The following is a 22,836-nucleotide window of genomic DNA, read 5'->3' as shown; positions in this document are numbered from 1 at the left end:
GCGGTGTCAGCCGAGTGGGGCCAACTCTACGTCCCTGTTATGGTGACTGTTCCCGGAGTGCTCTTGTGGCGGGGGACAGGACACACGCCAGGCGCGGGCGTCAGCATCCACACTGCAGGACAGTCCCTGGGGTGTGGGCACTGGGGCTCTGGAGAGGGTGCAGGCCTCTGCCCTGCCCTAAGGAAGTCGTCCCTGGACACGACGATCACCTCCAAGTAGGCAGGGGACGGGGACCCTCCACGGCTGCCCCTCTGGGAGCAGAGCTGTGCTCAAGGCCTCGTGGCCAGACAGGCTGGACAGTGGACGTCCCGCCAGTGGAGACACCAGAGGGGTCTGGCCCACCACCCCTCCTGACCGCATCCCCGTGACTCCAGTCTCCCAGCACATCACCTCCTTGGAGACGCTCCCGACTAGAGTCCCAAGCGCACCAATGTCCTGCTAGTTCACACGTTGGGCGGGGAGATGGGGGGGGGCGTGGCCCAGGAGGCTGGGGGCCTCGACCCAGGCCAGGGGGCCAGGTACCAGCCCGAGTCCCCACTCTGCTGCTGAGCCGCGCAGCTGGGCAGGCCAGCCCCCGCAGTCAGACCCAGATCCCCTCCCAGGCCTACCCCACACCCCTTGGTGGCTGCCGCCCATGGGCACAGGGGGTCTCAGTGTGGGAGCAGCGGTGGAGAGAGGGAAGCTGGAGTTTCTAGGGGGGCTTTGGAGCCACCCTTTCTGGGAAAACCCTCCCTGGGGGAGGTCTCTGCACCCTGGGGCTCCATGTAGGAGAGCAGAGGCTTCGGAGGCAGAGACTCGGGGCCCCAGTGCTCGCAGCTCCGCTCCCGCCAGGGCCCCACCCTTCGAGTCTCAGGGTCACTGTGAGGGTCAGAGGACTGCCCAGCTGCCTCAGCCTGCCCCTGCCCCGCCGGCCGGCAGGGAGGGGCCGTGAACGTCCCCCTCCACAGTGGGGTCCCTTCCTGCCCCCCACGCCTCGTCACAGGGAATCTCTATGATTTCCCAAATCTACCGCAAGCTCCGCCGGCAGGGAGGGGCCGTGGGCGTCCCTCTCCACAGCGAGGCCCCTTCCTGCTCCCCACGGCTTGTCACAGGGAAACTGTGATTTCCCGAACCCACCACGAGCTCCCCATGTGATGCTGTTCCCTGTCCCCATGAGGTCACCCTGCTGACCTTGCCCAGGGCCCCGGCCCAGCCCCGCCTCTCCCAGGAAGCCTCCCTAAACCCTGCCCACCTGCTGGTCATCAGCAGCCCCAGGCCCGTGGGCTCTGGACCTGAGTGCATGTCAGCACCTGGGTCTCCTCCATGCGGCGCCATCGCGGGGTCCCTGGCAAGGAGAGTGAGGAGCAGACAGGACCAGCTCCCTGTCTCCTGTGTCCTTGGCGAGGAGGGCTACGGGCAGCCACGCCATCTCCCACCCCTGGCACAGGCCCTGCGAGGGGCAGGGGGTGGCAGGGAGAGCCAAGACCTGGCCACACCGCTGCCTCAGCCCCACGCACTGTGGGGCAGGCGGGGCTCTGGGAGGACAGATACCAGAGGTGGCATGTGAAATCTCTAGCAGCTAGAGTGAACACCAGAGAAACAGAAGACGGGAACAGTCCTGATGAAAACCAGGCTGCGCTTCACTCAAGGACACTTTCACTGATGTGGAGGCCTGCTTCAGGCACGGCTGGCTCCAGGAGCCCAAGCATGTCCCTGGGCGTCTGCCTCTCAGCTCCACCTTTCTGCGTGTGCATTCTCGGGGGTGACGACCCCAGCAGCGCCCTGGGCCCACTGGAGTCATGTGACTGACCCTTCCCAGTGCTCACTGTAAGGGAAATGCCCGGGTGCCGGCAACCTCCCTGGTGTGAAAGCTGCTCTGTAACCCTTGACTCCCAAGAGGTCTGGCCTCTTGGGTTTCTAAGCAACTAAAACAGGGCTTTTAATTTTTAAAATATTACACTCATGGTAAAAAAAAAAAAATCCAAGTGGTGCGTGAACGAAGCCCCGGGAAAGGCCACCTCCCTATCGGGCCCCCGGTCACCTCCCAGGAGCGCGGTGTCCCCAGCTCCTCGCATCCTGGCAGAGACGTGCCCAGGATGCCCCTGCCTCTCTGCAGAGAGGACCCCACAGCAACCCTGCCCCAGCCACCTTCGCGGGCCCCCATCTCCCACTAACAGGTTTCAGAGACTGTCCAACAGGGCCACCTCGGAACCCATCACCCTCCTGGAACCCAGCCCGTGAACCGGCCCCGGGAGCCGCTCTGCAGTGTGACCCGACAGGTCTGTGGCTGAGAGGGCGGATCCCGCAGAGGCCCGGGCGACAGCCCTGCTGAGGCCCCACGTTGGACCGGGAGGGGGAGAGAACTCCCCAGAAGGCGGGTGCTGCAGGCCCTTCACGGGGCCCGAGGGGGAGCAGCGTGGCCAGGCCCGGTCCCCGCGTCTGAGCCCCTCGATCCAGCCATGCTGACAGCTTCCTCCTGGACTCCCCGTCACACAAGCCGGCGGCCCCCGCCCACCTGTCCGCTTGAGCGGGACCCCCATGCTGTGGGGTCCAGTCTACCCCGACCCTGCACTCCAGGCGGCCTGGGGTGTCATCCTCCCTCTGTGGTCCTCTCGTGGGCGCCCGCATTTTGAGGCTGAACACTCATGTAATCAGTCTACCTGTTCCACAGCTAAACCCCAGCAAAAGCATCTTCATAATTAGTTGATGTTTATTTACCGGGAATGACCAGCCCGTTAAATTTAACGAGGCAGGTTGTCAGGTACGGAGCAGAAGTGTCTTCCTCGAGCGGGACCCAGACCTGGCGAGCTGGCTGCTTCTCTGGCTGTGGGCAGCCCCCACTCCCGGCCCCCCAAACCCTCTGGTTGCCCCACATCCCCCCAGCAGGCTTCACATCCCCGCTGCCTGCTGGGCAGGTATGACATCCTCTGCTCGAGGACGTCAGTTCTGCATATGGGTGCCCACGGGGCCCGCCAGCCAGCGGGAAGCGAGGGCAGGAGCCCCCAAATGCAGGCGCGGGACAGCACTGCCATGAGCCTCTGGAGGCGGGGGCGGTGGTGCTACAGAGGCACCGCAGTCAGTCAGGAGCAGAAAACAGGTGCATAAACCCCAGCCAAACAGCATGACCCTGAACGCACGGAAACGCGGGCCATGAGCCAGGTGCACCCTCAGCCCATCCCTGGGGCCGTCACGTGTGTGTGGGCAGCCCTGTCCCTCTCCACGACTGAGCTTCTGAATGGATCCCCGAGCTCCAGGCTCAGTCTCCGGGGGCCTCATGGCCGCGGAGCTGGTGGGCAGAGCCCGTGTGCTGCCTTGTCGCCCACGCCGTCCGTGATCAATGCGGGAAAGGGGGGCTCTGCTCCCTGGGGAGGCCTCTCCTAAGCTCCGTGGCCACGACGGAGGCCCCAGGTCGGCACTCAGGACCACAGGCCTGGGGCACGGATGGGGTGGGGGGGTGCCCTGGGACTCCTGGGCGGATGGGAGCGTGCGGGGCGCCCATCAGGAACTGACCCCAGGGCTGGCATTGCCCACAAGGGAGGGCGCCGGGGGCAGGGGGCAGCTGGGCATGTGGCCTCTGTGCCCACTCCAGCAGGCAGTTCTGGAGTGAAGCTACTTACCGGAGGGAGCGGACTCAGGTCACAGGCCGCACGCTGGAGTGGCCAGAGGGGCCTGGGCGGCAGGTCCCCTGCCCTCACCCTTGCTGAGCACTGACCACGGCCACCCATCACGGCCCTGAGACGCAGCTGCCTCCCCTGGGCTCTGCCTCCCGCGGGTCACTGCCCGCCCCAGCCAGGGTGGCGGGAGCATCCTGCTGCTGCGCACATCAGGACGCCTGCTCCGGGCTTTAGCTACTCCAGGTCCTCGGGGACCACCTCCATGGGTTCGGTCTCCATCTCAGTGGTCGGGATTTTCTGGTTCCTGGCTGGACCCTGGACATCCCAGTCGGCATGTCACGCTGACCCCAGTGACCGGGTAGGATGGGAACCCACCCCTGTGGACGGTCACACGCCAGGACCTGGGCCCAGCACGGCTGCCCCGGGCCTTCAGCCATGCCGCCCTCCCAGGCCCTGCTTCCTGCCACGGATGGCCACGAGCAGGGCCTGGAGATGCGGGCCCACACACAGGCTCAAAGGCACACACGTGTGCACGCACCTCCCCACACACCAGTGACACTCGGGGGCACAGCCTGCAGCCACCCTGGGGATAGGGGGACCCTGGGGAGCCTGGGTAGCTGTTGGGGCAACAGGGAGCTGGGGCAGGAGCACGCGGAGGCATGGCCGGCTGAGACACGGGCACACGCTCGCAGGCATGCACACGCGGACGGTGCACACAGGCCACTGCACAGCTGCGGCGAGCCTGCCGCCGGGTGGGAGACCTGGAGGCTGGATGAGGCCCTGGGCAGCAGAGGCTTCTGCCGGGGCCTCAGGAGGGCCGTGGGGGCTCCAGCTGAAGGGTGGCCCCGAGGTCACTCAGGGTCCATCAGCTGGGACCTGCGACCCCCCGCTGACCACAGGGGACAGCCCCTCTGGGCATCCTGCCGCCCAGCTGGCTGCTGCGGTCCTGCTTGTCTGTCCCCTGCAGAGCCGGGGATGCCGCTCGGGTCTCTGGGGGGTGTCTCCTCAGCCCACGTGCAGTTGGGCAACCCACCCAGCCCTGGATGCTGCCCCACCCTAGTCCCACACCCAGCCGTCACCCCATCTCCCCTGGCCCTCATCTGCGGTCCCCAGCACCGGCCGTCCCCCCCAGACCCCGTCTTCCTCGGCCCTCATCTGCGGTCCCCAGCACCAGCCATCCCCCCCCGACTCCGTCTCCCCCGGCCCTCATCTGTGGTCCCCAGCACCAGCTCACCAGGCCGAGAGTCAGCCTGGTCCCCCTCCCCATTCGTGTCCAGTCCTGCCAGTTCCAGCCCCGGGCTCGGCCTGCTCTGTCCCCTGACCCACCCCCGCCCTCCTGAGGGTCGCCGGGACCTCGTCTGTGAAGCCTTCCTCAGGCTCATTCGAGCCCCACTCCCGCAAGGCCAGGGTGACGCCGCTCAGAGGGGTGGACCCTGATGGTCTCTGCAGGAGGCGCCGGGGGCGGTGGGGCGGGTGTCCCTCGGGGCCTGGCCCAGGGCTGCGGGGGCTGCGTGCACACGAGGAGGCAGCCCAGGGACACCAGGCACAGACATCTGCTTTATTTGTCTGCGATTGGGGCGCACACAGCCTTCTCCAGCACAGAGGCAGTGGCGCCGGCGGGGAGGCCGCGGCTGTTGCCTGGACAGTGGCCCCACAGCAGGTCCAGGCTTCAGGCTCCACATCACGGTGGGCCCGGCACAAGGCTGCGTCAACCCTGCAATGAGAAGAGTCCAGTCACTGGGCGTGCTGGCCCCGGCTCTGCTCCACCAGCGCTGAGCAGGGGGTCCTCCCCAGCGGCCCCAGGCCTGGACAGAGCCCCCTCGGCTGTGCGCCCGTGGCCTCCCGCCCCTGCCCTGGGCCCAGCTTCGGTGCAGAGGCCGGCTCCCCCCAGCCCACGAGGGCCCCCCCTGTTCTCTCTGTGGGACCCGCTCAGCAGCGCCGTCCACAACAACACAGGCGGCAGGGCTGCGGCCGGCCCAGGCCCAGGGGACCCGCGGGCACCTGCCCCTCCCTGTTGCCCTGGGCAGCCCGGAGCTCTCGGGGGCCTGGGATCGGCAGGGAGGGTCAAGGCAGGGCCTCGGGGTCAGCCTGGGACTGCCACGACCCCCTGCCACCCCCAGGCCAGGGCCATCAGGCCGCATGCTGGCCTCTGCCACCTCGCCGTTCTGCTTCCCACCCCGTATCGGCCTGCTCCCCCGCCGCCCTGGAGGCCAGGGCCTGGCTTGACCAGCCAGCCGCCCTGACCTGGAGCCCGGGTGGGGCTGCGCGTGCCTTGTGAGCGGAGCTGACGCAGTGCTGGTAGGCTCTCACCAGGTCGGCACACAGCAGCACCTCCTGCAGGTGGTCGCGGTAGCAGCGGAGGATCTGGGCCTGCAGCCCCGAGCACACGGGCTCCACCCTGCGCGGCCTGCGGACACGGGAGGGGCCTGTGGTCACCCCAGAGCGCCCGCGGGGCTCCCCGCCCACCCGCCCGGCTGTGGGCCCGCTTCTCCCCCGGAGCCGTCTGAGTTCACAGCTAACACACACAGGACACACGCGGGACGCCGGAAGACCACAGCATGCCTAGGGCAGAGTGGAGATGCCCAGACCCCTGCCCGGGGAATCTCCGCGGCGGCCTGGAGGGGTCACCGTCCCTGCTGTGCCTGTCAAGGGAGGCCTGGGCCGCACACTAGACTCCAAAGGTGCTCATCTGAAGAACGGCTGCGTTCTCTTTTTTCAAAGAGTGAAGCAAATACAGAAAGCGAAGCAGAGTTCACTCTCAAGTCAGCTCCTTTCTGACGCCTCCCCCACGGTCCTTCCCACCCTCCCCTCCCTGGGCCCAACATGCTCTCCCGCACACACCTTCACACTTCTGTGCGCAAGCACACGCACACAGGTACACTCATGTGCACACACGTGCGGGTACACGTGTACACATACATGAACACAATGCACATATACATGAACACACGCATGTGGACACACCTGCACACTCACACGTGCACACACATACTCACACGTGCCCTCACGCCCCAGGGCGCGTGTGTTGAGGACCCTGGCCCCGCAGCTCCAGGTGGGGCGCCGTCTCTCACCCCCCCACCCCCCACACAGAACCCAGCGGCTGAGACCAGGAGGCTCCGGGATGCACTTTCAGTGTCTCCAGGGCTCCGGGCGGGTCCACGCGGGAGCCCTGGGGCCCAGGCTGAGCTTGGGCGCCTGGGAAGGACCCCACTCCCGTCCCCGGGACCTGCAGGGGGACAGCGGCCCTGCCCCAGGTCCAGTCCTGAAGTCCAGCCCCCGGCAGGTACCAGGACAGAACGCAACTTGTGACACAGGTCAGACTGCCCGTGTCCGCAGCTGAAGGCTGGAGGGGGCTCGGTGGCCCTCGCCACAGTCTCTCAACTGCCCGGCCCCCAGCGCCGCCCGACGCCCTCCCCTCGGAGCCCCAGGCCCTCTGACGTGGATGAAGCTAACGGAGGGCCTTTCAAATGCCTCCGGACAGACGTGCCCTCTCGGCCGCCCCCTGAAACACCTTCCTGTGTGCTTCCGTCTGCCCTCCTCCACCCCGCCAACCCTGCACACGGAGCCCTGCGCCTGGACAGGGCTCCAGCCTGGCACCCCCTACGGTCCTTCACACCGGCCTAAATGGGGGGCAGGGGGGACCGGGGCTGGGCGAGACTGGAACCTCAGGATGTGGCCTCAGCTGGAAACGAGGTCTTGGCGGATACGGTGGGTTAGGGTGGGGTCAGCCCCTGATCCAGCTTGACGAGTGTCCCCCTCCAAAGGAGGAGGGACACAGACCACCAGGAGAAGCCATGTGGCATCAGAGGCAGAAGCTGCAGTGACGCGCCCATGAGCCAAGGATGCCAGGCCTCCCAGCAGCACAGAAGCGGGACACGCTGGACACAGGCCCGAGACCCCTCGAGCTTCCGAGGGAGCTGCCTACTGGCTGCAGAAGCCCAGGAAACACACCGTCGGCCGTGTAGGGAAGTGGTGGAGTGCCGGCCGGGCGGAAGCCAGCAGGAGGCAGACGGCTGGCCAGTCCCTTTCTAACAGAGAAGAACCCACATCCTCCATGATAGAGGGCTCCTCGGTAAGCGGCTCGGATGGGAAGGCCGCCTCCAGGCTGCCCTGGCTGCACCTGAGGTCCGCGTCATTCTGAGAACCAGCCTGCCCAGTCCGAACCCACACAGTGGCCCATTCTGCCAGGTGGGGACGCTGGTATCAGAGGGCCTAGGTGACCTGCCCGAGGCCACACCGCACGAGACGTGGCAAGCGTAATGGCCTGCTTGTCTGGCTCTACGGCCCCCCACGCTGCATCCACTGAGATCCACTCCAATTCTGGAAAACTCCCCAAAGGTTCGGGAGAGGAAACCGCCAAGGGTACGGAAAAGCAGCAGAAGACACGCGAGACTCCGGTTCCCTGCAGAGCCAGACACCCCAACTGGGAGGGCGGGTGCCCGTGCCAGCGGGGGGCCGGCCCCCCAAACCTGCAAGCCCCGCTGCCCGCAGGCCCGGGCCCAGCCCCTCACATGTCCCTCTGAAGGCTCTCCTTCCACCAACGAGAGCACGTCACCGCCCCTCTCCCGTCACCACTGCTGACATAACCTCCCCCTGGCGGCTGCAGTGGAGCCCGGCCAGCAGACGTCCTTCCGACACCTCGGTCCTGAGCCACGCCAGCGAAGCGGACGTGGGAGCAAGCGTCTCATCGCCACTGAAGGGCTGGGGGCTCCCTGGGGCCAGACATCCGTCTCTGTCGGGGCCGGGCAGGCCCGGCTGCTCCCTGAGGGTGCACTGCCCCGGCCACGGCTGCTCCTGTGCGCCCAGCCATTGGCCAGCAGCCACGGGGGCCTCCACCTTGGCCCAACCCCGGGAGAGCTTGCCCCGAGGAGACGGGGCACAGACAGACCCCCAGGGCTGCTTAGCTGTTGACAGGGCTCCTCCCTGGGCTGCACACACGCACCCGTGCACACACATGCACAGACACACTCATGTACAGAGCCAGTAGGCCACTCTTGACTCTGGTCCTTGGTGAAAAAGCCCCCACCCAGGAGCTCCTGATTCAGCAGACGCGTGGAAAGGACGTGGGCCCAGGGGCCAGCAGGGCTCGGGGCTCGGGGGTGTCTGAGCAGGCCCAGGCCAGGACCCCCGGGACAGGAGAGCCATCCCCTGTGGTCCCTTGGAGGCCCAGGGGTGGGAGGCACCAGGGAAGGAGCAGCGCCACCTGAGGAACTCCCGGACCCAGATGCTGGACCCCCTCTTCCCCCGCTCTCTCTGAGGCCACCCATCTCCTGCTGACTGGAGTCCCCCTAGTCTGGCTCCCCGAGACACTCCTGGGGCCTTTCCAAGCCCGCTGGTGGGGCGCCCGGGCCAGGATCTCCTGCAGAACTGAATTCAGGCTGCCCCGCCCCCTGCCCCAGCCCCACCGAGCCCCAGCATCCCCAGCACCCAGGGCAGACCAGTGGCCTGACGTGCTTTCCTGGGAGCCGCCACGCCATGCGGGACACGGCATCCACCCTGCTGCGCCCCTGCTCTCCCGAAGCCTTCACGCGGGCACAGCTGTACCACCCCGGCCCTCGCCCTCTGCCCAGAGATGGGCCAGCAGTCCCTGCCTGCATGCTGAGGCCCAGGGCCCTCAGGGCCAGCTCTCAGTGTGGCGTCCAGGGCACTGCGCCCATGGGAGGAGGCTCGCCGGGGCCGGGCAGGGGCACCGCAGGCCCGTGAGGCGTGGCACCGGTGGGAGCCGCTCGCGGTGTCTGCCCAGGGCCGGGCCCATCCCTGGGGTCCATCTGCAGCTGCGAGGACACAGTGGCGGGGGCACTGCCTCTGGCATGTCCGTGGCTGCCCCCGTGAGATGGGCATGGAGCCCACAGGAGGGGCTGACAGGGGCCGTGACCACAGGATCCAGGGGTGAGCCACCAGAAGCAGTGGCCGAAACCTGAGGCTGGCTGCCCAGGCATGCAGACCCCGGGATGAGGGCCACAGCGGCCGCTTCAGCCTCAGCTGGTCTGAGTGAAGACCCCTAGCCCTGCAAAGGGATTTGACTGGAGTCACTCGCAAGCAGAGGACAGCCCAGCACAGCCGAGCCCAGCAGAGCCCCATCGGGGGCTGGCCAGCAGGGCCACGTGGGGCTCGGGGACAGGAGACAGGGGCATGGCAGCAGGGCCCCGTGGGGACACGGGGCTGCTCGGGGCCTGCGTGCCCAGCAGTCTCCCCCTGCTTCTCTGCTGGGCCTCCAGGTGCCTCCACGTCGGAAGCAACGCCCCGACCTCTGAGTCTCCTCAGGTTGGACCCGTCCCCATCGGGATCACACCCCGCACACCCAGCACAGGGAGTGAACATGGCCGAGGCCTCTCTCCTACACCCTCTCTGCCCGTTCCCGACCTGTCAGCCTGCCACCAGGACCATCCCCACTGGGGTCACACTGTGGGTGCACACAACACATCTGGGTCCACCGGCACCACAGCGGCAGCCGCCCCGAGCCCACGAGTCCCCATTCTTGCTGCCTGACCATGTGTGCACTCCACGAGCCCATGCCAGGGGGCGCAGGGGGCCTGGGGAGAGCTGGGTCCTGGCCTGACCAGCAGTCACCCTGGCAGGGAGGCGGCCAGGCCCCAGGATGCAGCGGGCACTGCGGGCTGTGGGAGGAAGCGAGGCGGGTCCTGCTCGCTCCAGTTCCCGCATCCCCGGGCACCTGTCCCCTCCCCCAGGTCCTCTGTCCGCACCCCGTCGGCCCCACCGGCCCCCCGCATCACCAGCTCAGACCCCTGCCTTCTGATTGTGGAGGTGCTGGAACAGGAAGGGCCACGCAGCCAGAGGGACGCATCCAGGGCCTGTGGTGGGGCTGCAGACAGAAGGCCTCTGTGGTCACGGAGCACGGCCTGGGCAGCTCGGTGGACCGGAGGCCCTGGGGCGGTGATTCACCGGGTCAGAGGAAGACGGTGCTTCTGTCTCTAGGGGGGGCTGTGAAGATGCAGACTTGGGCATGACCTACCAGGTACCTGGGATAATGCATGAGTTCTTATTCCTGAGACCTTTCTGTCGGTTTGAAATCACTTCAAAATAAAACCCAACATGCATGGCCATTTAAGACGACTGAATGTATTCGAAAGGATGCCTGTATCCCTGAAAGATCCCACCAGGGCCCCTTTTCCAGCTGGGACGGGGGCAGCAGGAGGTGTGACAAAGTGATTCTGCATCATCTGAAAAAAGCGCTGGAAGAAGCTCGCAGGTGCAAGGACTTGCTCTGCTGCATATTTTATGTCTTAAATAACTGAGCTGCAAGGTATGTTTACACACATTTGGAACGCACACGCTGGCCCCACAAGAGTCCAGAAGGAGACCCAAGGACAATAGGGCGTGACTGGGCGGGATTCTACACCACTGCTGACGGCACAGGGCTCCCCATCAGGGGAAGAACCAAGCTGGGTCTGCACGCCACGCCCCACACCTGAGAAACCACAGGGGGTCGCCCGAAGCCCGGCTTAGTGGGGAATACAGCCCAGCAGGTGTGTGTGCACGTGTGTGTTCTCTGACCAACGATCCCCTCTAGGAAGGTTTAAAGTGCACAAAGTGCGTTACAGCCGTCTGTCACAACTGTCATTATATCGGCAAAAGAAGAAACTGGGAAGCTTCTCAGTCTCCTTCAGTAAGTAATAGATTACATACATTTTGATGCTAGGACGCCCCTGGTGGTCCAGAGGTTAGAATCCACCTACCCACGCGGGGGACACAGCTTCTGCCGCTGGTCTGGGAAGAGTCACACGCCGAGGGACATAAACTACATCCGTGAGCACAACTACGGAGCGCGTGTGCCTGGAGCCGCGCTCTGGGACGGGGAAGCTCGCGCGGTGAGTGGCCCACACACCCCAGGAGGGGCGGCCTGCCCTCCGTGCGGGAGGAGACGTGTGTGGGGCAACGAGGACCCAGCACGGCCACAAGTACCAACAGAAGTCCTGCGAGGTTTAAAGGAACATTCTGACCTTACAGGGCAGCAAAGCGGTATTTAACGTGAACACACAAACCCACGCTTACAGACACAGAGATAGGTCCACGGGGACTAGGTGAGGGGCTTGATGTGTGTTTCCAGGAGCCCACCGGCGCCCGGCGGTGTGACTGTCCACAGAGTGGGCAGAGGCTGAGGTCAGGGTCCAGGAAGGGTCTGCCTCCCCCACCCGCTCGCTGCCCACAGGAACGCCGGCCCTGCCAGGCTCACCACAAGGGGGGCTGCGAGTGACCCACTGTGCCCAGACCAACACACACACATACTGCACGGGAGGGCCCAGGCCTTCGATGTGAAACCCACGTGAACTCCTGGGCTGAGCACTTCCTGCCACGTCAGCCCAAGCAAAAGCCGGAGCCTGCCGTCCCCACCGACCCAGGCCTGCCCAGCCCTCGCCGAGTGCACTTTACCTCCCGACCAGCTCCATTCACCATGTGAGAGATTCGCTATGCCGCAAATCACGCTTCCTGATCTTCCTTAATCCCTCAAGATGCATTCTGCTGCCTCTGCAGCTTCACTGCTCATTACCGTATGGAAAGTGTCATAAATTTTATACCCAGAACGAGCAGCAAGCTCTGTGTTACAAAAGTCCTATTTTTCCTCTTATGGCTTCAACCGGACTCTTGGCCTTTGCTTAAACAGGCGCTCGCACTGTGCTGCACACGGTCCTGAGCGGACGTGAGGCATCCACAACGACAAAGCCTGAGAGCAAAGGGTCTCCTGTCACCGGGCTTCCAACCCTACGTGCTCCAGCCAGGCACCGGACGTGGCTGAGGGGCTGTCCTCCCCCGGGACTCCAGCCTGGCCCCGAGGACCAGGCACCCGGGGGTCCTGGGCCCCAAGGACTGGCCGCCCCGTGAGCCTGGGCCCAGAGGACTACTCACCGCTTAGACCAGGCCCCCAGGACTAGTCACCTTTAGAGCTGGGCCCCCAGGACTAGTCACCTATAGTTCAGACCCGGGCCCCCAGGACAGGTCACTGTTTAGATCTGGGCCCCAGGACTAGTCACTGTTTAGTCCCGGGCCCCCAGGACTGGTCACCTAAGTTTAGACACAGGCCCCAGGAATAGTCACCTACAGTTTAGACCCGGGCCCCCAGGACTAGTCACCTTTAGACCCGGGCTCCCAGGACTGGTCGCCTAAGTTTAGACACAGGCCCCGAGGACTAGTCACCTATGGTTTAGACCCGGGCTCCCAGGACTAGCCACCTTTAGAGCTGGGCCCCCAGGACTGGTCACCTAAGTTTAGACACAGGCCCCCAGCACTAGTCACCTATGGTTTAGACCCGGGCCCCCAGGACTAGTCACCTTTAGAGCAGGGCCCCCAGGACTGGTCGCCGTTAGGTCTGGGCCCCCAGGACTGGTCACCTAAGTTTAGACACAGGCCCCCAGCACTAGTCACCTATGGTTTAGACCCGGGCCCCCAGGACTAGTCACCTTTAGAGCCGGGCCCCCAGGACTGGTTGCTGTTAGAGCCGGGCCCCCAGGACTGGCCGCCGTTAGGTCTGGGCCCCGGGGTCCGTCACTGTGAGGCTGTTGGGGCGGATGGGACCTGCGAAGCAGCACGGACACCTAGTTTAGGACCGCCCAGTGGTGGTGATGGCACAGGCTGGTGGGCCTGAATGCAGACCCTGGAGAGTGGGGAGGGCACAGAGGACGCAGCATCACAGGCCCGGGGCCCCTTGGCTTCGTGCCAACACTGACATCCTGCCAGCAGAAACCAAGACCCAGGGGAAAGCCGGCCACCGCTCTGGCCAGCGTCCCACGTCGCCAAGACACAGCAGGGCTGTGCAGGTGCCAGGGATCCAGAGCCACGCGCAAGACGCACGCTCTTTCCAAAACGACTCCCAAACCCAAGTGACTGTGTCTTTAAAACGGGGAACCAAATGTCATAAAACTGGTTTTCCCGTCTAGAACCGAAGTGATCCCGTTTTTCACTTTTAGAAAGTCTGTACTTCTAACCAATATGGAGAAGTTCGCCCCTATCTGAGACACAGCCAGTTTCCCTGACCAAGGAGACAGCATCAGAGGAGGTGGGGAAGCCAGGTCCCGTGGCCCAGCGGACTGCAGCGGGGTCCGACGGCGACACCCAATGGGCACAGGCCAGGCCCCGGGGCCAAGAAGACAGCATCAGTGAAGCAGGGGAGGCCTGGTCCCACAGCCTGGCGGACTGCAGCGGGGCTCCAACGGCGACACCCGACAGGCACGGGCCAGGTCCCAGGGCCAAGATCCCTGAGGAACTGCCAGAAGCCAATTCAGGGACAGGGCTATATGCCCGACGGACAGGGAGGGGAACAGCGTGTCGCCTTCAGTGAGCCCGTGCAACTCTGACCACTGTCCCCAGGGGGCGGCGGCAGGCGGTCCCCACACAGAAGGGTGCGGCAGCCACGGCCAGCTCTGGGGTGCGGGGCTTGGAGGGTCCATGCCCACGACACAGCCAGCAGCCTCTGGGAGGAGCTGGAGGTCGCTTGCTGGAGCGTGACCCCAATGGTCAGTAGGGTCCGGCTGGCGGGACTGCAGCGGTTGTCGAGGGGCTGCCCACGGGGTCCGTGGTCTCAGGCTGCCCCAGGCAGTGACCCTGAACCTCCCCTCATTTGCAAATGTGTTGAGGGGTGGGGGTGACAGCAGGAGTGATGGTTTGGGGACACTCTGAGGGGTTCTGAGGAATCAGCCGAGGTGTACTCTCCACTTCCCAGAGGCTGGATGGCAGAGAAGCCTCAGAACTGGGGCCCTCAACTCCCTGGGGTCTGACTGCACCAGGGACCCAGGCCCTAGTTCTGGGCGATAAAACCTGTGGCCTCTGGAGAGCACGCAGGAAGCCCCAGGGCGGCGGTGGCCAGCCTATGCCCTGCACGCCGTTTCTCCAGAGGTGGACCCTTGGGACAGAGGGCTCCCGGGTTCTGGCACCGCCGCCTTCTGCCGGGGCCCGCGGACTGCCACCCAGACCTCTCACAGCTGTGCACAGAGCCACAATCACCACGCTTCCTGGGGCCTTCGCTCTGGCCTAGGCACGCGGGCCCGGAGACGACACGCCCCTGGGAGTTCAGCAGAGCCGCAGCCTTGTCGCCGTGCGAGGCCCTGAGGCCCGCTCTCCCGCCCCACGGGGTCCTGCGGACCCTCCCAGGTCTGCACCCCAAGTAACAGCTGCGTCTGCCTCAGGCTGCGCCCTGTTTCCTGACGCTCTGCCCCCAGGCCCTCAGCGCGGGAGGACAGACGGACATGACGCTGTAGCTCAGCCCTGTGCTGCCCGAGCCCCCCCAGCCAGCATCCTGCAGAGGTGTGTGGCTCAGGGCTGGGTCACCCCGGAACCCCCAGGACCAGGGGCCAGCAGCACCCCTTCTTGACTCCCTGGGGGTCTGAGTCCGCAGGACATGCAGGACGTGGGCCTGGAGTGGCTCTGCCCCGACCCCTGACATGAGACAGAGCGGGGGCCTCAGAGCAGGAAGGGACGCATGGCCGTCAGTGTCCCTCCAGAAGCGTGGGATGAGGCGCACGGGCAGGTTTCCCTGAGGGGCAGATTTTAGACACAGCTGAGCTCGCAGGGAGGAGGAGAAGGGGCTCTTACTTGATGGCGCCCTCCACCTTGGCAGCTGCCTCGTGGAACTGCTGTGATGACAGCCTGTACGTCTCGAGGTTCTGCAGAGAGAGCACAGAGCCACCCAGTTACCGCGGAGAACTCCTGCGGCCCCACCCCGCCCGCCGCCCCGCTGGGCCCACAGAGGCCGGTCCCGACGGCACAGCAGACGGGCCCGGCCCGGGGGTCGCACCCCCACGAGCGGGGCCCTCGCCCACCTGAAGGAGAGCTTTATGGACACGTGGTCACACATGCGACTCGTGAGCTCACAGCACAGGCCACTCTGGGCTACACAGGCACCTGGAGACTGTGGGGCCCGCAGCCCAGGACGTTCACCGTCTCTCAGGGCGTCTGCTGAGCGCCATTGCATGCAAGCCCGTCATACATGCCTCTGCTGCCCAGAGATCTGAGCCAACTTGCCCCAAGCCCGGACCCCAGCCCAGGACGCCCGCCGCACTGCAGGGCCTGTAGGCCCCGGGCCCACGCTACCCTCCGACCAAGGCCACCCCGCTGCGCAGGCCGTCGGTACAGAAGCCACGGAGGGCAGAGCCGGGGGGCGGGGGCCGCGGGGGACGGAGCCGGGCTGGAGCCCACGGCGCCCCGGGTCAGTCCCCCACTTCTCTGTGCCAGGCGAGCAGCCTCAGGCACCCGGCCCAGCAGCCCACAAATTGCACGTCCAGGGGAGACCGACACATGCCTGCCCCCAGCTCCCGTGAGGCCCCAAGAGGGCCCGACGTCTCCCAGGACATGGTCCTCAGCAGGCCGCCACGGGAGGAACCTGACCCGGGGCTGCCTTCAGACACCCAGCAGGTGCCCGGTGGCCCGCACAGGCCTGGGCCCGCGCCTTCCCACCTCAGTGCAGGAGGCCTGGTCACGTGGGGCCCCCGCGGCCATCAGCCTCCCAGCCTGGCACTGGGACTCCACCTCCATGGGAGACGCGGGCAGCCTGGACCCTTTGGACCAGAGGAGGCAACAGGAGGCCGGGTCAGAGCCCGGCAGGGCGGGCGCTGGCCCCATGGACCCCATCATCCACCTCAGGGGCTGGGGTGACGGGGGGGCACCAGGACCAGGCCCTCGGCCCTGCCCTGGTTCCTCGGCCCGGGGAGCTGCCTCCTGGCAGGCACATGGAAAGGGTTCTGAGGAGAAGCGGGGCCCAGGAGGGGCGGGAATCGGCTCTGGGCTGTGCTGGGGTGCCAGCTGTCGGGCCCAGGCCCCCACCCCAGTGATGGTGTGAGCCCCAGCTCCCCCAGCACATCCCTCACCTCGATGAGCACTGGGGGCTGAACATCCAGAGCAACAGGCAGGAAAGGAACGGGGCTCCCCTCATCCCACCAGGCTCCCCCGAACCCTGCAGGGACGTGCTGACGCCCGGCCTTCCCCAGGGAGCCGCGCGGCTCCGACCTGCGCCCTCATGCACTGCCTGGATGGGGGAACCTGGGTTGGTGGGGTGGCCTGGGTCCGTGGGGTGACCTGGGTCCACTGGGGGGCCCAGGTCCACGGCCAGGCGGGCTGTGGGCTAGGCCTGTGGTGGGTGTGGTCTGTCACAGGAAGAGCCCGCAGGCCGAGAAGCGCCGATAACCCCGGAGCCGCTTCCTCCACGACCGCAGGACTCAGAGGCCCGCCTTCTGCCTGCCCGTCCGACCTGCCTGAGTGGGACCGCTGCCCACACTGCTGCCCTGGAGGGAGCAGCGCCCTGCGTCCACCCAGCCTCCTGCAGCCGTTGCAAGGTGCGCCTTCTGAGCCTGCAGCCAGTGAGAGCGAGGCCCTCACAGGCTCCACGGAAGGGCTTCAGGAAGGACGGGGTACCCCCCACACACGCCAGGACCCTGTGCATGCCGGGGGTCCCGCCACAGCCTGACCACAGGGACTGCAAGGCTTCATTTTTCAGTGTGGTGGCGCCGTGACCCCCCAGCCCTGCTGCCCGGGAACCCAGTGGCACCCCATCTCCTGCACCTGGTGGTCGCCTGTCCCCTAAAGCAGACCCGAGGGTTTCAGAGCCCCCTCCTCGGCCCGTGAACAGCCAGCCTCCTCCGCTCATGCTGCTCAGAGTGAGTCTGAAACCACAAGACCTCATCTCCATTAATTAAAGCTGCCATTAAAAATTAAATAACATGAGTAAGAAGGTATGAGCCTTATCTCCACGGGCTTTAAGAGTCACAGTGTTTCTTCAATTACTTCATGAACAGTTTCCATATTTCATCCTGCCTGATTTCTCCAAGGGCCTGGGTTCTCAGATCAAAAGACAGGGTGCAGGTGAGTGGGACGGCTGCACCAGGGTGGGCGCCGCGAGGCTGGGAGGGCAGCACGCGGCTCCTGCGTGAGGACCCCGGCAGCTGGAGCCCCGGGAGCCCGCTGCCCTGCCCCTCCGTGCCTTGCGGACGGTCACAGAGCCCCCTGAGTAGTGTCGCGGGCACTGCTGCAGAGGCCATGGAGACGGCGAGTTTAAAACGCTCTGGGTGGGTGGGCCTGCACAGAGGAAACAATGAAACCCTTAAAAACTACACAGCCTACTGCACGGCAGCCAAGGGAAGTATCTGGAAGGGAGACTGCGTTTCCCGGAGGAAAGCTCTCCGTGGAAGGGAGTCCCAGCTACGTCGCCCCATCCATGCCCAGAGCTGCTGGCGCTGGCGGTGCCCAAGCAGCGGCCCCCAGGAGCGGCTGAGGGGGGAGCAGGGCAGATCCACCAGTGCAGGGCGACACGGGGCACATGGCCGGGGCAGAGAGCCGAGGGCCAGGCCGGAGGAGGGGCTCGGACCCTCCCCCAGCAGAGAGCATCTCACTGGACGCTTCAGGACAGAGGAAGAGACGGTCATGGCTCTGCTCTGTGGCCGCGAGAAGCAAACCACCACCTGGGGACACGGGGCCCAGGGGCTTCAGGGGGACCCCAGGCCGGGACAGCCAACCAGCGGGCCCTCCAAGCCCAGAGCGGCGCTTCCGCTGGGGTCCCTCCCGCCAGGCCCCCCACGGCCTGGATCCTCCCACGGCCTCTTTCCTCATGCGCCTGACCAGCTGCCAGCACAACCTGGCCACGGTATGAACTGCTAATTGGAGTGTGACGCTGGCTCCAGGTGAGAGCCCCCTGTGAACACCTGCTTTCAGGAACAGTCGGGGAGGAGGCACCCCGCCGCTTCCTGCTGCAGCCCCTCGAGGCCCGGGCTCCCCTGGGCTGGGCTGAGCGTCCTCGCATGTCGAGGGGCTGCTGAGTGTGGCTGGGGGGCTGCCGCTCGCCCCATACGGGAGAGAAAATGAGCGTCCTGGGCAGCTGTGTGGACAGTCCTCTGTAGATGCAGACATCAATGCAGACACGCACGCACGCGCACTGCACTAGGCCCACGTAACATGGGGTCCACGCTCGCGCTCTGTAGCAGGGCCCTTCAGGACGGGGGTCAGCTCCAGCTGGAGTGGGGAGCTGCTGGGAGTGCAGACAAGGGACCGGGACACGTGAGCTCTGCGATGGTGGCGGGAGACTGGCCGCCAGGCGGGCAGCTCTGTCCTCACAAAAGCCTGGCAGGCAGCCAGGCCTCCATGCGGGTCAGCTGGTTCTCACACTTGCAGAAACATATTTGGCTAAATGAATAGCTAATTAGTTTGAAAACAAAATGCACAGCACAACAGAAAATTAAAAAGAATTTTTCAAAATGAAGAGATAAAATTTAACTACACTCTGTGACTTAGTGGCGACCCAACCCTGAGCAAAGGGCTGCAGGGTCAAGGTCCCAGGATCACTCCCCATGGGCAGCTGGAGGACCGGGAGCCACACGGGGCAGGGACTCAGGCCACAGGAGTGCTGACCAGGCTCCCCACGCAGAGGTGCTGGTGCTGAGACGGGGCCCCGGGCCTAGAGGATGCTCCTGCTGCAGTGACCGCAGACGCCTGCTTCCAGAACCTGGCCCCAGCTGTGCGGTCAGTCGGGGCATGGGCCCGCTGGAGCCGGGTCAGGGGCATGTAGCAGCAGCGCCCCCAGCCTGTCTGACGGGCAGACTGGCCCCGGCCCTGCTGGTCAGCGAGCTCCCACAGACCTGAGTGCCTGGGACACTGGGAGCACAGGGGTACAGAACCAGGGCCCCCACAGGCAGCACAGCCGTTTTCTAAGCTCCTGGGGCCCTCGCTGGGGTCCCGCCCCCCGTGTTTCCCCGTCCTGTGGCCTCACACCTGCAGGCCTCAGCCCTGGAGCCACAGGGCTGTCGGAGCCCAGCCTGCAGGCTGGTGGGGGGTGGTCTGGGGCAGGCCCAGGCATCGTGCTTAAAGAAGTTCCCGGGGGTCCCCTGGGTACCCAAAGTGAGCGCCACTGCTTAAGCCAGGGGAGGCTGAGCCTGGTTTGCTGCTGCCCCAGAAAGAGCTCCGCCCTCTGAAGAGCCTGGCTTTACTCCAAGCTGCACACTGCAGAGGGGCACCTCGTTCCCCAGCAGCTTGGTACTTGCAGTCTAAGAATTTTTAAAAGAAAATCAGAGGAAGGAGGGCAGACTATCTCACGGGCCCTGTCACCTCCGAGGCGACTGGAAACACATCCACTCCCACAGTCAGCTGTGCAGACAGGCCTACCCCCGCTCCTCCTGAACAGTGAGTCTTCTGCACGCTGTCACCTCCTCTGGCGCCAACGTCTGATCTCAGGACAACTTCAAAATGCCGCCGGACAGCAGGCCCCGCGGGGATAACACAGCCAAGTGCTGCTGCTGCTCTGTCGCTCAGGCGTGTCGACTCTTTGCGACCCCGTGGACTGCAGCACGCCAGCCTCCCCTATCCTTCACCATCTCCCGGTTTGAGCTTGAGCTTAAGCTTGCTCAAACCATGTCCACTGAGTCAGAGATGCCATCCAACCATCCCATCCTCTGTCGTCCCCTTCTCGTCCTGCCCTGCCTTCAATCTTTCCCAGCATCAGGGTCTTTTCTAATGAGTTGCTTCTTCGCATCAGGTGGCCAAAGGATTGGAGGTTTAGCATCAGTCCTTCCAATGAATATTCAAGACTGATTTCCTTTAGGATTGACTGCTTTGATCTTGCAGTCCAAGGAACTCTCAGGAGTCTTCTCCAACACCACAGTTCAAAAGCATCAATTCTTTGGCACTCAGCCTTCTTTATGGTCCAACTCTCACATCCATACATGACTACTCGCAAAACCATAGCTTTGACTAGATGGACCTTTGTTGGCAAAGTAATGTCTCTGCTTTTTAATATGCTGTCTAGGTTGGTCATAGTCTTTCTTCCAAGGAGCAAATGTCTTAATTTCATGACTGCAGTCACCATCTGCAGTGATTTTGGAGCCCAAGGAAATTCTGTCACTGTTTCCACTGTTTCCCCATCTATTTGCCATGAAGTGATAGGACTGGATGCCATGATCTTAGTTTTCTGAATGTTCAGGCTTCTTTATGGTCCAACTCTCACATCCATATATGACTACTGGAAAAACCATAGCTTTGACTATACGGAACTTTGTTGGCTCAATGTACATGAAGCGTAAATTATTACCTAAGTTAAAGAGAATTCCTGCATTACTGCAAAAATGACTAACTCAATTCAAGCACCATAAAGGCTCTCGCTAAGTGTTTACTAAAGATTGTAGGAGACTCTGGAAAAGGGGTTCCTTCTTTCCGCTCTGACTTCATCCCCAGGAGGGAACGGGGCTGTGAGGAGCACCTGCTGTGTGCCAGCCCCGAGTGCTGTCACACACCTCACCTTGTTGGTTCTGCAGAGAGTCCACTGAGGCTGGGAGCTGGATGTGACAGGCGGTCTGCCCAGAGCCTCCTCCGTGGAAGAACTTGACACACAGAACAATAGATGCAAGCGAGGGTTTAGCTCCTTCCACAAACGGACACCTCGACGAGCTGAGACGGGAACTCCGCAGTGTGGGCACAGGACACACGTGAGACCCTGGTGCGCGGTCGCTCTCAGGGTCTGCAAACACCAACAGGAAATGTCACAGCACCCCGGAAAGCCAACAGGTTCTCATGGAAGCCTAACGTGTGGGTGTTGCTGAAGGGTACTTTTTAAAAGGTCCTATTTTCATATCCAAAAATAAGCCCAACAGACGCGGAGACAGCAAACCAGCAGGAGCTCTTAAGTGGGACAGGCGTGGGGTCCATGTTGCTGGGCTGTGCTTGAGGGCCTGGCAGCTGGCACGTGGGTCCACAAGGGGCTCTGAGCAACTTGAAAGCCCAACAAGAGAGTGAATAAGTACATAAGAAACAAGATAGACCCAAGAAAACCATTTCCAGCCCAAGCCGCATGTGGCCGCCCACAGGGGCTGGGGGCCGTCTGCCTGAGGAGGGGCAGAGGATGGCCAGGCTCGGGGAGCCTGACTGTCCACCCACTCACCTGCTCTCTCCACCTGAAGCCGCTAGAGTTGGTTTAGTCACGATGGCACTTCACCTCCCAACACTTCAACCACATTCCCTGAGAGCGGAGGAGCTCTGATATTCTAGATAAACAGTGAACAGCTACCGCAGCCAGGACCCTTCAGGCCCACAGGAAACTCCCGGCCTCAGGAAGCAGAGGGGAGCTGTTCCTCATGAACCCCCAACTCACAGAGCCCGTGACCCTGACTGACAGCCACTGGACACCTCTCCGTTTAGGGGGAGAACCTCGGCCACAGCCCTCCCGCGACAACAAGCACGTGAGCTGCGGAGGGGTGCTGGAAGACTCCCTCCCAACACGGAAGTCAGGGCTTTTATCTGAATTAATTCTCATTACAGCAGCCGTGAACAGGTGACAGTCCATCACTCCTTCCACATTGATCAGTTGTTCTTTTGTAAAGACAGTCTTCCTGTCCTTCCTTCTGTTTCTGGAGGTTTTTGTATCAGTTTGGGCTTAGATCTTCTTTTCAAGACCCACCACGTTATAACCCTCATCTGCCATCGCCCACTGTGGCGTGCGCACAGGCGTCCGCCCCGGCTCGGGGGACCGCTCTTGCGCCAGCTCGTGTGTGCCGTGTGGACGCGCGTGGCCTCGCCGAGTTCTGCACACCCCTCGGCGTGTCACAAGGAAAGGCGTCCACTGCCCCGAGAGGTACGCAGCACCATCTAACTGCAAGTCTAATCTGCATATCTAACAGCCAACGGAGGGGAAACTCTTTTCATGTGCTCAGCTGCCATCCGTATAGCCCCGTGGTGGATTTTTCTAATTGGATTGTTGGGTTTTATATATTTAATTTTGGGGAGTGCTGTCAGAGTATCCTCTATATTCTAGATCACAGCCCTTTGTTTGGTGTGTGCTCTGCAAATGTTTTCCCTGTCTGTAGCTCCTCTTTTCATCCTCCTCACAGGGTCTTCCACAGAACCAAAGTTTTGATTTTGATTTTGATGAGGTCTGCTTACAGATCTTGCTTTGCTGGCTTTAATCTCAGGATCCAGATGCTGCTAGCACACAGCGGTCTGTAATGCAATGGATTCTTGTGCGTGGATCTTGTGTCTGGTGACCTTGCTAATGCCTTCATTCGTTTCAGGATTTTCTTTTCTTCTGTTGGGCTCCTCTGGTCATCCACGAAGGTGGTCAGGTCACGTGAAAGCAGGAACCATCTCATTCCTTCCCTCCTGACCTACAGCCTTCATTTTCTCTTCCTGTCTCGCTCAGAGGCTGGTGCCTGCCTGGTTACAGCCCCCCTTTGCCCACACGGGGATGGACTTCCAGAGTCTCACCTTTGTCTCTGGTTGTCAGCTAAGGGTTTGGGGACTTGCTCTGTCTCTTGTCTCATGTCCT

At 63.7% G+C, this 22,836-nt stretch overlaps 1 protein-coding gene across 11 annotated transcripts in view; it reads right to left on the bottom strand.

The window, feature by feature from the left end:
* Positions 1-4,996: 4,996 nt before the first annotated feature.
* The window catches only part of CHCHD6 (coiled-coil-helix-coiled-coil-helix domain containing 6), a 100,293-nt gene continuing 82,453 nt past the window's right edge, over positions 4,997-22,836 (bottom strand). For 3 of the 11 annotated variants that reach the window (XM_043443077.1, XM_043443082.1, XM_043443085.1), the window contains 4 exons: positions 20,818-21,036; positions 15,138-15,208; positions 5,838-6,000; positions 5,131-5,307 (listed from right to left, as the gene is read on the bottom strand). In XM_043443077.1, the coding sequence (XP_043299012.1) occupies positions 5,302-5,307; positions 5,838-6,000; positions 15,138-15,208; positions 20,818-21,036 (459 nt within the window). In that variant the 3' untranslated portion in view covers positions 5,131-5,301. Of the gene's footprint in view, positions 5,308-5,837; positions 6,001-15,137; positions 15,209-20,817; positions 21,037-22,836 lie in introns of all 11 variants that reach the window. The other 8 variants (XM_043443083.1, XM_043443079.1, XM_043443081.1 and 5 more) reach the window with 8 other exon arrangements.

The sequence above is a fragment of the Cervus canadensis genome, chromosome 22 (genome assembly GCF_019320065.1).
Source record: "Cervus canadensis isolate Bull #8, Minnesota chromosome 22, ASM1932006v1, whole genome shotgun sequence".
Lineage (NCBI taxonomy): Eukaryota > Metazoa > Chordata > Mammalia > Artiodactyla > Cervidae > Cervus > Cervus canadensis.
Note: the sequence above shows the minus strand (reverse complement) of the source record. Positions and strands in the feature narration are given on the sequence as shown.